The sequence below is a fragment of the Genypterus blacodes genome, unplaced genomic scaffold (assembly GCF_046128005.1).
Source record: "Genypterus blacodes isolate CSIRO-AG114 ecotype Tasmania unplaced genomic scaffold, CSIRO-AGI_Gbla_v1 ptg000110l_1, whole genome shotgun sequence".
NCBI classification, from domain to species: Eukaryota; Metazoa; Chordata; class Actinopteri; order Ophidiiformes; family Ophidiidae; genus Genypterus; species Genypterus blacodes.
Window position 1 is genome coordinate 247294 of NW_027466914.1, and position 15896 is coordinate 263189.

Here is a 15896-nt window from a genome sequence, read left to right on the forward strand (position 1 = left end):
GTTTGCTTTCACTCAACATTCTCTCAGAGCCAATTTCCACATGGCTCCAGCAATTACTTTACTTTCATCCCAGTCTTTGTAATGTAGCATCAAGCAATGGCATCTCTGAGAAAAAGAAGACGCAAAACGTTCCCTGTGCAAAACAAACATGTTCTCTCTTCCTTTTTTTTCTTCTTCACTATATTAACTCATTTAACGCTTACATCATGATTGAAAAAACTACACGTCATTAGAGCGATCAACTCTATTCTACCAAGTGCTCAAGTTTTACGGGTTAACGTCCGAGTCTCAAAATGGAATCTCGCACTAGATGAGCGCTAGCTGTGATGACATTCATAGCAAAGAGAAATATGTGTCTGGTGTATGTTATATCCAGCTGGCCTTTGGCTGCAAACTGTGGAGTACAGGGGAATCACAGTGGAATCGTCTGCAGACTCAAAAAAACAAGAAACGACCTTACCACAAAAGCCTGCGACATAAATGTCCTGTAAGGCATTTAAGGTGGTTCTAGAGACAGAAAGTCACAGTCTGAAAGATTACAACAAAATGTGTGCGGGCCTGAGTCACCAAGTCTTTGTACCACTGCAAAGTTGCATGTTCTTCTGCACGTGTCTCCATTCTGTTTGTGAAGACTGTTACAGGTTTGCATTGGATTTAGGGCGTTACAGATATAATGTACAACAAAATAGGTGCAAATAGCTTAGTGATTCAGACCCTCATTTACATTGAAATAATGCAAAAGAGGTATGAAACGTAATTCATTATGTACACGTAAATACAACATTTACAAAAAGAAGGCTCAGATCTGAGAAGTTGTCTAAGCCCTGCGAATTTAAAATTGTGAATCAATTTTTATAATGACCAAGTATGACACTACTTTCCCAAAATGTGCATAATAAAAGTCTTAGTAAGTCTAACAACAGGCTCAGCTCCCAATGCACCAAAGCCTCAGTGAGTTGTTCACTGAAAGCGATATGAACATCAACTGTAGATTCCCATCTATAAAGTAGCAGAAGCGTCATAAGACCACCTTAAAAAAGAGCTCTTACTCCATCTTCAAAATAATGACATCATAAAGTTAAAGCGCACTTCAGTAAAGCCGAATAAAAGGACCAATGACAGCACGAACACTAAAATGAAGGGCCTTACACGCAGGAACAATGGCAATGCGTACAATGTGACTATCCCCACTATCCCGCTCTGATATGTACTGGCTATGATGAGTGAACACACGGCTTCTCTCATGCTGCACACTTCACATCTTTTTATCATTTTCACATTTTGAGCTTGGAAGAAAAAAAGTTTCTTACTACGCCTGCATCAGTTTCACACAACCAACAATTACACACACACACACACACTGCAAGTGCTCCATACATGACACCAATTACCATGGACACATCCACATTAAACATTACCCTTTGCCACTAACTGAATGTTGCAGGGGGGTGGAGGGAGGGTCTAGTAACTATAAAGAGGGAGCAGGCGGTCGAGAGTGATGTGTAGCGTTGTTGCAGGATGTAAGACTTTACAACAAAAGAACAGAAAAATAGATGAGCTCTTCAGCCACGGTGGAAGGTGCATTCTTTCACCCGCTATTTCCTCAAGATTGTGTGCGACGGAGTGTTGGGGCCACTGTTGGAAAGAGATTTTAAGGACAAAATGAAAAATATTTCCAGAAAAAACATTTGGACTTTTGCTTGAAATATTAAGACTTCATTGTGGAACTCTATTTATGAAAAATCTTTTTCAACTGTGGCCCAAATACTTTGTCGCATTTTTGTCTAGTGCAGTGGTGAGGAGGTTGTGGAGGAATAACAGGTTGAGACGCCAGGGGAAGAGAACCCCTGAAGCAAGAGATGGGTGGTTTAAAGTCACAGTCACGGTTGAGGTCAGCATCAAGGTCACTGCAGTGATGCCAGTCCATTTCTGTCCTCGGTCTTATCCCTGGCTCCGTCCCAGCTTCCATCCGAGACGCAGAGGATGGAATGTCATGAAGCTAAATTGCTCTCGGCCTCCATTTGCGGCATCCGTCAGACGCTGCCTGGCTTTATTAAGTTCCCTCCAATCACTTTCACCTTTCAGCAGTCAGGCAGGACTGTGGAAATCTCCCTTTGGCTGAGCTAAGGTGTGAGTGTGTGTTTGTGTGGTGATCTATCGTCCCTTTCACAGAGTTTTCTGATGCCCGTTGGCCGAGAGCTTCCCGGATTCAGGGTCCGTGGGGCTGTTTGACAGTTGTAATTTATCCAGACCTGGGCAGGGGGAGATAAGGGTGAGAAATCTCATTAAAAAAGCCTCAGACTTTCAGTTAGACGCAGGTATTGATGTGCTTTTCTCCCCTCAGTGCCTCTGTCTGTCATTTTCTAGCCGTATCCCACCGATGTATCAAACATCCAGGGCCTGTCACCACAAGCCTTTGAGCCTAGCCCCATCCTCTGTCACATGTCAGTCCCGCGGCAAGCACATTGGATCTCGCTGCAATTTCCCCCCTTTTTGTCACTCCACGTCCCGCTGTCTGACAAAAACATTATCTGCCTTCCAAAGCCGCAGAGTAGAATAGTGCTGCCAGTGTTCACACTAAACCTTTGTGGTAGCAAAATTAGGATGTAACCGGCTAGCCCAAGTGTTATTACGAGATCTGGGATTGCTTTACATTCTACACGGGATCCAACGTCTCAAAGGCAGTATTGTTTGCCAGACACTGCATGATATTGATGTCACGGCCACAGACAGACGAGCAGAGGTTCTTTATCTTTACAGCTGCTGGTTAGAACCTTCAGCTTGCTAAAATGAAGACCTCAGACTACATGAATAACACGTAAATAAATGAATAACGTTACCCAAAGCCTTGAGGAGCTCCTCTCGTACTGCCGAGGTGAATTTTCTCACAAGACACAGGGTTGTCACCACCGCAAACAGCAGGTTGTATGAAAGGACGATGTAGAAGTTTCCCAGCCAATTAAATCTCCCAAAGTCACCCAAGAGATCAAACCTGGTGATACCTGTGAAAAGCAGAGGGACGAATCAGATGTCAACAATCAAACGTTACATTTTTTATTCAGAACCGCAAGCTCAGTTTGGCCTCCAGTGTCCAATCACTGCTGAAAAGGTGAAAAAAGCTAAGAAGCTTAATTATTTCCCCTTCATGTCCAAATTATTGCAAATACCAGAAAATAAATAAACTCAAACAAAACAAGTTCATTTTACCAAGTTCCCCTTGACAAGACAAGTATTGTGTTCATAAGCAAAATTCTTCCCTGTGCACGACGTGGGGCTGCACCAAATGGGCCAATTTAGGAATGTCTGCTCTGTCTGCAGTTGAGACACTTTGAAAAGTGTCTCTCTTCAATGGCCCGTCTCTTTCAACAGGCAAAAAAGGCCAAATTGAAAGAAGGGCTTACATGCCAAAAACCATTTGATGTGCATTGCAAGCGTAATCTCAAAATACAGCTGTCTAACAGAAGGTGAAAACAAACCCTGAGCAGCGTGACCTTTTATCTAAGACTTGTTTGACTTTAAAGCATAGTTCATTAGCCGAAACATTGCAGGTTAAGACACTTTGGATCGTGCCCGTCGCTTTCCACAGGAAATGTTTACCGTCTCCTAACCCGTGTTTCTACTAGCGTGATAAATGCGGTGATGTGAAAAAAGAAGCCCCGCCTAAACCAAGACGCCGCAGTCTTCAATAGAACCGCAGTCACCTGTACACACATCCACCTGAGTCAGCCGCTGAGCTAACAACATCTCTAATTCAAACAATAAACAAGCACAATCTTGTGCGTTTCCGCTGAGCCAAGGGCTTGTGCAATTTCTGGCAGATTCTGACCCTAGCAGTGATGGGATTCCTCCGAGAAGCAGCCTGCACCTGGATTTCTTCAAGAAAGGGACTGTACCTTTTCTTTATGTCCTTTCTATCCTTTTAATCCTCCAAACAAGCAATCAAATCAAAGTTAATGGGCCCATCACATTGATGCTGGCATGCAGAAACACCAATCTATTGCACTTAGAATGTCCTTGTCTTGGTAGCAGTGCTGTGAGGACTCGTCCCTGTGGAATAGGAAAGGAAAGGGGTGACTAAGTATAGCAGCAGAGGCAGGATGCAGGTGGACGTCTCTCTCCAAGGACCTTGAGACAAAGACAAAGGAGTGTTTTCACCTGCAGGATCCTCTTTGCTCCATGCTAGGGACACTGCAAGACCATCTTCAAACCATCTGCCACAGCTGATCACATGCTGCCTGAATCGTGGTTTCTTATTTATTCATTTTGGCTTTACCAGATGAATTAATTATCCCATCCACTCTCAACATGAATTACTATGAAAACTAATTTTCCGATAATTCATAAATTCCAGCAATTTGAGTGATTTGAGTTAATATTACTAGAATGTAAATGATCTGAGGTCAACATCGTCATGCTATTTGTGATGCGAGAAACAAAACGGCAACCAGGAAATGACTGCATCAATATCTGTCGCCTGAACGCCACACCGATGTTCTATTTTAGTCATTTTAATATACAAATAATGCTCAGATGTGGCAGAGTGGAAAATCCCTAGTCTCTGGACATTCTATTCCTCCTGTAACATCTTCACAACCTCTGTCGTCAATTAGATTGGGCAATCGATTCAGTGTCTGGAGAGATGTATTTACAGCCACAGTAAGCAGTCTGCAAGCATCAAGGGCCTTTAACAAAATTGCCTGCGAGAAGACGGCGAGAGAGATGATGGAGACCCCGGTCAATGCAGCTCGCCACTGTGGTCGGGCTTAAATTCATTTCCAATGGCGAAAGGTTTTGATCTTGGTTTGGTAATTTGAGGAAAATCCAATCGGAGGTTTAAAAAAAAAAAAAGAAGAAGATGTTTGGTATTTGAAATGTCAGAGGAAGACAGACATTAGCAACCAAGAACCATGTCTCCATTTATCATTATCTTTATGGCAAAGTGAGATCATTGTCGTTGAATGTGGGCCAAATCTCATAGGTTAGGATTCTGGTTTTTGTGTCATCTCCCTTAATTAGGGGCCATTAATAGTTTGGAAGGCATGACTTTGTGGCTTTATTGCTTGGAAACAGATACCAACATTAATACATTTTTAGAATAATACAGCATTGTCCAGTCCCTCCCAGTCCTCTTTCCTTTTTGCCGGAATGTTCCACAATGCTGCATAATTTCCCAGTTTACCACATCATTTGCAAAGATCAAAAATCAGATCTGAACTTTACTTTATTTTATACTTAAATGACCATATAAAAATTTATTCTGCCATTCTTACGTGCTTTTCACTAAAAACCACTGGATTAGGCAACTTCTGAGTAATATTTGCTTAAAACCAGAAGAATTTTTCCCCCTTGAGAAGACATGACACTCGATGGACATGTTCCAAACACATTAAGGTTGTTAAGCACTTATTACTCACGGCAGGGCCCTTGTAAATGACAAAACAATGGAAGAGTGCCGTGTCATTCCAGTCGACAATCTTGGGGTGAGACCAGCAGGTGTAGACAATGCATGCACAGAGTGAGTCAGTCTGAAAGTATGACAACGTCCAAGGGCAAAACCATAGAGAGTCTGTGGGGAAAAACCCCTTATATGAAGGCTGCGGCCGTCATGTGATTGCACTTCCGGCGACCATAGATAACCTTTGAGACGATTATTAAACTATCACGCGTAGGTGGTACAGTGGAAAAAGCACCGGCCAGCTAAAATGACATGTAAATAGTTAAAAATGTAAAAGTAAAATTGTAAAACAGGCCAAATATGACATATGTGCCTGTTTCTCAGAGATACACACCGTCACAGATGCAAAAAAACATCTCACATCAACGCACAAATCCCTTTCTTGTCTCTTTAACGTCTCACTTTGTCACACTCAACTCTCCACACGTCTTTCTTTCTATGGCAGGGCGGCCATTTCTCTTCAGCTGTCTTGAGCGTTTATTCCTTTTCATCTATTCAGCGTCACAAAGCAGAACCTGTTGATATTTTGTAAAGCTCCCAATGACTCACTGTATGCTCGCTCTGTCCCATTCTCCCACTCTGTTGGTCTCTCTCTCTCACTCACACACACACACACACAGGCACACACACACACACACACACACACATACATAGTAGTGCTATTTGAACAGCTGTGCTCTGCTCTCTGCATTTTTATTAGTGCCATTGTGATGGTGCTACTCCTGTCATTTTTACCCTTTCTCCCTGCATTCTTTTCTAAAATCACTGCGGGAAACTATAGGAGAATCCATTTGCTCGGCCCTAACGGCCCTGTGATGGCAGCAGTGGTTTAGATTTTGTGTTGGGGGAGGGGCAATTATTGTTTCTGGTCACTTTTATTTTGGTCGCTATGACAATCTTCAAAAAAATCCTACATATCACGGCAAAGCTTGCACGTCTCTCCGTCTCGCACACATACACACACACACTTGTACTCACCTAACGTTCTGGACATAACCGGCAGGGCTGAACTCAGGACCAAGATTGACACACAGCAACCAATGATCTAGGAATCAGAACAGATTGATAAGCGATTGTAGTAAAGCAAATTTAACATACAAAGCTTATTGGTAGAAACTATGACAGGGGGGTGGTGTGGTCAGCAGTGATGTGCTTACATGTGTGGTGTAGTGTGTGTGTGCCCACACATACACAAACCACTTGAGGTTAAATTGGTTCCGCATATTGTACAATTAGTACCTCTGAAGTTGCTCATTACCAGGTTCTCCCCATTGTCCTTTCAAGTCCTTTCACTGGGGGCGTCATTGCTAGTTAGCAAGCCTCACCACTCCCAAACTCATTATCAACTGAATGGGTGCCACCGTGGGCCAAACAGAGCACACATCCTCCATCCCCCAAAACCCCACTCTCCCTCTGATGTTCAAGAAAGGAGCTTGCACTGTGCCAGTGTTTGCACTACCCACAAACAAATATTGGACAGATCAACTAAAGCCATTGAGAGGCCCTGAAGGAAAATGCTGGCGAAGACAGGAGACAGGAAGAAAGCGGAAACAGACGAAACGCAGGGGGTCCTAAACACATCTGCACCCTAGGACCACCAATCTCTTCAACCCCCCCTTCCCTCTATCCCATTTTTACCGTTGTCATGGTTGTGTCATCCTTCCTGGGAGTGAGGCTCTTAAAGCCTCGCAGGCTGTAGAAACCCACAACAGAGGACACCATCAAGTAGCTGTTCAACAAATCAATCAAGGAGCAAAAACGCTTCTCTGCTGCTAGCAAATCGGTCTCGGTGGAGTCGTCTGCACCTTTTCAGCTATTATAAAAGGTGACGAAACAGTAAAACATGTCTTCCGGAAGGTGTGCGACAGAACTATGCCCTGGGTAAACAAAGCTGTCCTGAGAATGTTGCTCTTGGCCGTGGACCATGCTACTCCAGCCACGGACAAAGCTCGGTGGGGGTCACTGAAAGGATACAACATGAGAATGATCTCCAGTACTGCCTGAGCCACGCCGAATGTGGACAGAGAGGTGTTCCCGATGCCTCGATCCTGGAAGATAAGAGAGACGCAGAGGGGGAAAACTGGGTTATTCAATGTCATCACACACCAATCTTACATAAACACATCACAAATAGAAGAGAAAATGGGAAACGACAGCACTGCAGGCAGTTCTGCATACACATGCAATTACAGAAATCCTGCAAAGTAAGTGCTCAGTGCATGAAGAATTTCCCCACTTGAGAAAGACAGAATCAAATTGGCTAAGTAATGAATGGAACAAGATGAAAGAGGCTCTTTTCAAATCACTGTCGATCATACAATATGTGAACAGGTGTTCAAACAAAAACGGCACATTGCTTACGGTAAGAAGAGTGTACGGGCTGAAAGCACGCCAATAACATAAAAACAACAAAACAAATACTCCTGCAAACACACTAGGTGCCCCCCCTCCTCCCTCTCCCTCAGCCCCTTTGGAAACTGGAGCAGGAATAAGACATACATCTACATACGCCGCGCATACCAAGCATCTGTGTTGTCAAATGATAAATATTTGCTTTTGTCGTACTTGGCACCGGAGGCCGCTATGAATGCCACACTGTTCTCAAAAGAATCAGCGTTTTGTTGGTGTGTGTGTGTGGGGCACCTCCAGTATTGTAAAGCTTCGTATTACATCACCGCGTAAGAACTGACCATTTCCACACAGCACAGGGGCATAATGCGTACGGCGGGGTTGTTATTTTACAACGTATAGACGTTGTTGGTAGAAGGAGCAAAACAGCCCGAAGGGGAAAGGAAAGCCTGACAGGTCGTTTCATGCCTTTTTATGCAACTGTCATCTGTGGGAGCTTACTGCAGCGCCACGCTACACTGCTCTTTCTCTCTCCCAACGCCGAGAATTAGCAGACAGCATCTGATGTCATTTATTAATGGAGGGAGGGGGCACGCATTAAGATTGTATGTGCACTCGTGTACGCAGTGCGCGCCCAACGGCTGGCTTTCACAGTGCACCTCCTTTCAACTCTGGCTCCTTTTCATTCCGGGAGCAGGAAGGGTGATGGAGTGTGTTTTGGTGTGTGTATGTGTGTCTGTGTGTGTGCTAGTGGATCAGGGCAGGGGATTCATTTTTGTGCAGCGTGCAATGGCTCAGTCAGCAGACGCATCGTTGGCATTTGTTGCTTCTAGGATTAGCACCTTGCAACACCTGTGCATGGATATTGCCGTCTGTGGCACACACACACACACACACACACATGCTTGACAGACACACGCAAGAAGTACGATTAAGGGTTTGACCGTTTGACTCCAGGTGAGCCTGGAAAATGGGGGCGCTTTTATTCACTACATACACAAACGAGGTAACAAATCAAAACTAAAGAGACTTCCACTCGTTCATCATCCAACAGCAACACTGTCATCATCCTTACCCTCTTTCCCACACCAAACCCTTACCCACTCCACCACCAGATAATTCCCCCAGCTATCACGTATCTTAAAGGCCCCGGGTGAAGAAGCGGTAATAAAAAACAGTAATTATAATCGTACATAAAAGTTAAATCCGAAGCCAAAAGTGGCCTCATTAACTTCAGGTACGGAGATCTGAAAGTGCCGGTGTCACTGGTGACCACATTACAGCAAATACACCTGACCCAAGAGCTCTGATGCTGACGTCAACTCTGCTGACTTTTAACTATCTCAAGCAGAATCCTATTATTAATTCCATCGACATAAGGCTTAGTCGTATTTGTGCCTTAATACTTTTATGGACAAATTAGTCTACTACATCTATCGATTGAATCCTGGGTCAACAGTAGATGACATCATTTCTTGCCCAATTTTCTAGTACGAGATGTCAAGGCTGATTTGACACTTTCTCCCATTTTGGACTGTATTTCCATGGACGCATCCGTCCTTAGGTTTATGATTTTGAGTTCCTTCCAGGATGTCTGAGTCAGAAATGGGAGCGCCTCCAAAGGAGAACACTCCATAACGGCTTGCTCCAATCCCACCCATATTGTAGCTGTATCTTTCCTTATCCAAGTAATTAAGGCCATAAAAATGTCACCATCCTTTTATCTAATACTTAAAATGTAGGGCTGTGGACATTAATTGGCAAAGACGGCGAAAAAGAAGTCTTATCTACGCACAAAGAGAAAGACGGGGAAGGCCACCTTGTCAAGCGGTTCCTTATTTAAGTAATTCGTTTTCTGTAATTGGTTTAAAATTATTCTTTCATCTTCCATAACTTAACCTTTTCCTGTAGATTTACTGAATGCAAAGGAAAAGGACTGTGAGCTCCATTATCTATTACGCCATTATGTGTCTGGACTTGTGTTAATATAGTTTAGATGGGCTTTTTTCTTGTTATATGAGCCAAATATACCCTCAAACTGTCAAATGTAAATCTGGTAGCTCATCTCTGCAAATGGCTCTGAAATGTGATCGATCATTAGAATGAAGTGTTTGGGTAATAGCTCAATCATTTTTTCATTTTACGCTTTCAAACGAGCATGTTAGAGAAGGTTACCAAGACTAAGGCGTGTGTGTGTGTGTGTTAGAAATATTATGTATGTAGTGTTTTTTAAGAGGAGCATATTAGTGAGGAGAAAATTGCACTCTGGTTGCAGCTAATAGTCCATTTTACAAAATACCGTGTCAAGTGTAGTGGGCAGTACAGAGCGGCGGGCCTGCAGTAACAGTTTTATTGGTCCCTCTTAGTGCTTGTTCATCAGGCTGTAAAACACTGCGTCCTTTTGATTGAGGCAGCTCCACTTCCCCCTCCTCCTCCTCTCCCCTGCCGACCTCCTCTGCATCCTCCTCGTCTCAGTCCACCTGTTTCTCCCCTTTGCTCTTTCTTTTAATCTCCCCTCGCTCCCATCATCATCATCCCTCTCCACCTCCATCCTCTGCCCTGTAAAGCCGAGCGTGGCGCTGCTCAGTATGCCGAGGGCTACATTGGGATGCTTATTCGGGAGGGAAGACAAACATTGACACGGCACTTCCATTGTGCTCTCCCCCACAACAATCAGAACTTCGGGGCCTCATTTGACTTTCCCACAGTCTGAGTCTCTTCCCTTCAGCAGTACCTTGAGCCAACCCCTCTGTTCTGTCTGCTTCTTTATATCACTCCCTTCCGGCCACAAGTGACTGTAAGGGAATTTCTGTACCAGAGGGATAGAGAGTTTAATAGCCGGGGGCGAGTAAGATGGGATATAATATCAGTATTGATTGTTTTAGAGGACGAGACCCCACCACCACCTGCCGCCTCATTCCTCGCACTGCTGTGAGATCAGAGGTGTGGCAGCCATCCAGCTCAACAAACGCGTAAACCATTTAGTGGGGCCACACTGTCAGGGAGGACAGCTTCAAGCTGCATGACAAGTGTAATTTGGGGGATTTTCTGCGACGCGTCATGCCAAAGAAAACATCTCTGCTCAATAAAATAATTGGAATGTTGAGGGCAGCTCTGTCAGTTGCCCGCGAGACGCAAAATGAAATGAGGCAGAAATAGGATACATTATGTTGCCCCTTTCTCAGACAAGAATGCAACCACAAATGCACACACACAGACACGCGCGTGCACACACATGCGTGCACACGTACACACTCGGTCTTGTCACTGAAGATGAGATAAGGCGAGCTTAAAACACATTGCATGTTAGGCAGAGATGAGAATCTCTTGGAGCTTTTCCGCACTGGGGCAGTGAGAGCCCTTCACCTGGCCCTGTCTGCCTCTGCAGAGGGGAGAGAGAATTATTTGCCCGCTGTGGACACGAGGCACGAAACTCGCGCCTTGAATCTGCACACTGCTGTGAAATGACTTTCAATGAGCTTCCCAAACAAAACCAGGGTCGGGGCCTGATTAACATCTGGCCAGGTCTTTTCTTCCCACATGCACCTGAGCATATCCGGAATTTGATTTATGTCTCCGCCAGGAACATGGCAGGTCAGATAGGAAAGCTCATTTGCAGTTTACATTCTGGGTGTGCGTTTGTGTGTGTAGGGGTAGCGGTGTACTTTGTTTAGAGTCCAATCGGCTTACCGTGGATCCCTTGGGCATGGCAGTCTCATCCACTAGAAGGTAGAGGATATTAAACACCACCAGGAGAACTGAGATTGTCTGTAAATGGAGAGTAACAACAGTAAATGAAAACATCATTTTTTACAAACGGTAGAAATTAAATTATTGATCAAATATTCAACAATTAGGGAACAATCGATTGTGGGGTCATGTGGGTATGTAGGTAAAGCACTGTGTTCCAACATCAGCCCTCTCAAAATCTGAACAATGCAGTCGTTGTTTGATGTATGTGGCATGCCTCTCAATATCATACGGCACAAATAAGCTTCCCACGCTATAATCTGTCCAAAATCACAGTTGTTGCAGGTGATTATTGTTGATTCTTAAACAACCATTACACAAAAGTAGTTCCCCACCCAGTAGCTTGAGAGGATGGGGATTCCAGGTACATTGTGTTGCCTATGGCCAACAGCCAGGCAGTGTACGCCATAAGTAAACAGTTTGGGCTTAATGATAGGTCAGCCTCTACTCACCGTTCCTGAGAGAAGTATCAGCATCACTATGGGATACAACAAGTTCTTCTCCCAGCCCGACGCTTTTTTTCTTCTCTCTGAGGGGGCAGGAGAGCGAGTTTGAGCAAAACAGAGTCTGACAGTGTTTGTCTAAAAAAACATGCTCACTGCATGTTTCTCTTCCAGATTCTTCTGCCGTGTTTTGCCAAGAGCGCAAGCGAGGACAGCAAACAAACACACACGCATTTGTCTGACTCCCACCTCAAATTGAATCAATTTTATTAGAATCAAACACGGGGGAGATAGAGACCGTGAGAGAATGACACCGACGGGGAAATGCGCTCGACTACGCAAGACCCTTTTTCCTCTAAGTGCGGCCCAAACGTTAAGCCCCTGCAATAAAAGATGAGCTTAACGCCATCTGACACATACATTTTGAACATTGGTTACTTAATAAATTGATCAAAGGCAACAACAGAAACCTCAAGGCCTCGGGTGTTTCAAAGGGTTTGTACAATTTGATTCGGTCTTGAGTGTGTGTACTGAGCACAATCTCCCTTCTCATCGCAACCGTCACCCTCCAGGTGATTCGGATTGCACAACCTCAACAATTGTGCTCTCCGTCTTTAATTAACAATACTTATCAGGGCCTTAATTAGTGCAAACCGTGATAAAACTGTAGATAAAAGGAATAATGTGATTTGTGTGCGTGCGGTGGGCAGATGAAACATTTTAAGTTCATATCTTTATTCATCTCTTATTTCAGCGGCACATTCTTTTGGGACAGCTTCAGTGGCCTTACAGTGTGTGCCACTGCCTTCTCATCTTTGCCATTTTGACTTCCTTTCTCCATTCCCAACCTTGTTAGTCCTCCTTATTTTCAAAGTGCACCCTCCCTGCCTGCCTGAGAAGTTTGCCAAGTGCACTTTATATGCACCATCCTTCTAAATTAATGACATCACTAAAAGGCTTGCTACAATATAAAGTTTGCCTCTTGTCCAATATCCTAAGTGCCTTTGTGCTCTCCTCCCCCCACCCTGCTCCCCAAAAGGCTTGGACCTCATTTATAATATCCTAAAATGAATGGAAAATTATCAGGCAGCGTTGGTCCAAGTCCAAATTAAGAAATTAAGGCAGACGGGGAGAAAGCGCTTGCCTGTCAGCAATATCTAAAAAGCAAACTTCCTGGCAGATATTTCAACAGTAATTCAAGGTCTAAAGAAAAAATATATGAGCCATGCCACGGCGGACAAATACTTACCCAATTTATTCTTCTGATTTCTAATATTGTCCAGTTCTTTGTTGAGCTGGTGAGTAAAGCTTCCCCGGGAGTAAGCGTATGTGGAGGATCCTGCAAGAAAAATGAATCACTCTGATCAATCTATCATGATCAAACGTATGTCTTCACACTCTGCCGCCACTGTAGTATTTTCATTAATTTCTCATGTCAATTACCTTCAAACGGACATGGGGGGGGAAAGATGTCCTAATGCTACAATTACAAAGATGTTAACCTCTCACTGCGTTTGTCTTACCTCGCCATATGGCATTTGATTTATCTTTAATAAGCAAGCCCATCAAAACAAGTAATCCTGCTCAGAACATAACAATGTGATCTCAAACAAGTAAAAATAATCTCTTGTGTCAGGAGCTGTCTCGCACATGCCACAACTGGTTGAGCGGGTTGGAGAAGACAGCAAGGGATTCTCCAGGAAAACCACAAGGCCAGCTCATTTAAGGCTAATTTATCTATTTTACTCTGTATTCCTTCCAGCCTTGACGCACTAGCATAGAGGCCCCGCGGAGCCAAAGTGGAAGAGTATCCATTTGCATCCCCTGGGGTGATTGGCAGATCAAGCCCAATTAGTTCAGTGTTACACCGTTACTAGCGTGCAATAAAAATACCATCTTTCATCTCTGTTACAGGAGTGAAGGACCAATCACTTTGATCAAACCTCCTTCTCCCCTCTGTTATTATGACACACCCTGTCTGGATGGGTTTAAGTAGGCGAAAGGAGAGAGATAGACAGGCAGCGAGAGAGTTAACAGCCTCGTCTGTACCCTCGCAGATACCTGTCCCGGGATCTAAGCAAGGGGAAAGTTTGAACCCTCCGAGCAAATGCAGTCACAACACAACAGGAAATGTCACGGGCAGTTCAACAGCTCTTTTTCTCCCAAAAATGACTGGAACACTCGCCCTGGGGGGAGCCAATGCTGCTCAGCCGCATGTGCAGTAATCTATCACCCATCTACAGAACATATCCAAACATGGCCGTACCTGTCACGTAGGACAAATAAATCATTGATCAAATGAATGTAGTCACGAAAAAAAAAGGAGGGGCCTACCTTAAAACAAAGAACAATATCATCACTTGTTCAAAGCGGTAGCAGAAAAAAATATGAGTCGAAACTGAACTGAAATCACTCCAATCAGGAGTTAAGCATATACAGTACTTTGTCTGGCAGCATCAAGTAAGACTGAGTTACAGTGAGGTGGAGATGCTGAGCGAGGCTTCTGGCAGCCGGAAAGGCCTACAGTAATTCAGCGTATCCTCTCCAACCTTCACCACAGTCAAACAATTACGTCATCCACAAATATGCTAAACACCATGCTGAGACAACAGAGGCACCGGCAAGGTCATTGTGCCGCATAGCATCTGGACAGACGCTCTGTTTGTCAGAACAGAGGGGCTGGAGAGCCAAGAGAGGGCAGTGTGAACAAGTGTGTCTGTGCGTACAGGTCTCACACTGCCCGTGCAGCGAGCAGATTGGACTCTTTAAGTGGGATCTGATCTGTGGTGTTTTCAGAGAGGCGACCAAAGTCAAGTTTACAATAACAGTACAGATATGAGCCTCATTACACACACTGTTTCCCCTTAATACTCAACAAAACAGTCAGTATGTTTTCATGCATGGTCTAACATTGACTGTATATTAAATAGACAAATGTATGTTTTGTAAAGTAAATTATTGTCGATTGAAATCCTCAATCATCGACAAAATGCTTCTTTCAAGAGACTGACCTAGGTTATGGAATTGTACAATTGGCTCTAGTACATAAATATGTGTGGTGATGAGTACACTGTGATTAAGTGAGTGACACTGGTGTTCCTGTTGTTTATTGATCACTTAAAGCAACCGTTCATTCTTCTTAATAATCCATCCTGTAAGACAAGTTGTCTTCTCAGCTATTAGAAACTTTGTCTTGTTGGATGACGCAATTGTCTGACCTTCTGAGAAAGTAAACAGTACGTCTACCTAAAGACCTACCTACCTAAAGCTACCTTCTCTTTTAAAGTGTAGAGATTCACGCTGTTAAACAGATTAAACTCACACAGGAGAGACCGGGCCAGCTGTGCAGAATTTTACTAAACAGAGTCGAACATAAAGGCTTACAAAGTAAAAGTCATTTCTGATTTATTACATCTAACAAAGGTTGTCATACGTCGGTGTTAGCAGCTTATCTGGTAATGGCCGGGGCGTGACTCGACATTTTTCCCTGCATTGTGTTCTCTGTTATACCTTTGAGGCACAATAAACACACATGACCACTTAGCCTGTTTAAATACCAACCTTCTGATCTGCAACATTATAAAATATCCACCGTGCCATTACAAACACAAATCGCATGTCGACAAAGACCGACACAGGAGCCTGAGGTGTAAGTAAACACGGACGCATCAGCTGGTGTGGCTAAATAGTCCAAGTCTGCAAAACCTGAGTTAGGTAAGAGAATGGAGCTAATCAGCTGAAGGGAGCTAGATGCAGAGCCGACACAGGTGAAGCGAGAAGACAACATTGCTCACCTGTGGAGTGTGTCCTGTGAACTGTTCCTGAACCACCTACTCAAGCCTCTCAGTAGATCAGAGAAAGCCACACTATCCTTCGGTCTCACCGGTGTGTGTGCGTGC

General features: G+C 44.1%; 1 protein-coding gene across 1 annotated transcript in view; it reads right to left on the minus strand.

Moving 5' to 3' along the window:
* Positions 1-426: 426 nt before the first annotated feature.
* Positions 427-15896, minus strand: part of lmbr1 (limb development membrane protein 1) — a 29032-nt gene continuing 13562 nt past the window's right edge. Inside the window, exons 10-17 of the mRNA XM_076161078.1 lie at positions 13247-13336; positions 12007-12083; positions 11495-11572; positions 7430-7503; positions 7094-7184; positions 6434-6500; positions 2841-3002; positions 427-2252 (exon numbers count right to left, since the gene is read on the minus strand). Coding sequence (XP_076017193.1) covers positions 2167-2252; positions 2841-3002; positions 6434-6500; positions 7094-7184; positions 7430-7503; positions 11495-11572; positions 12007-12083; positions 13247-13336 — 725 coding nt within the window. The 3' untranslated portion in view covers positions 427-2166. The remainder of the gene's footprint in view (positions 2253-2840; positions 3003-6433; positions 6501-7093; positions 7185-7429; positions 7504-11494; positions 11573-12006; positions 12084-13246; positions 13337-15896) is intronic.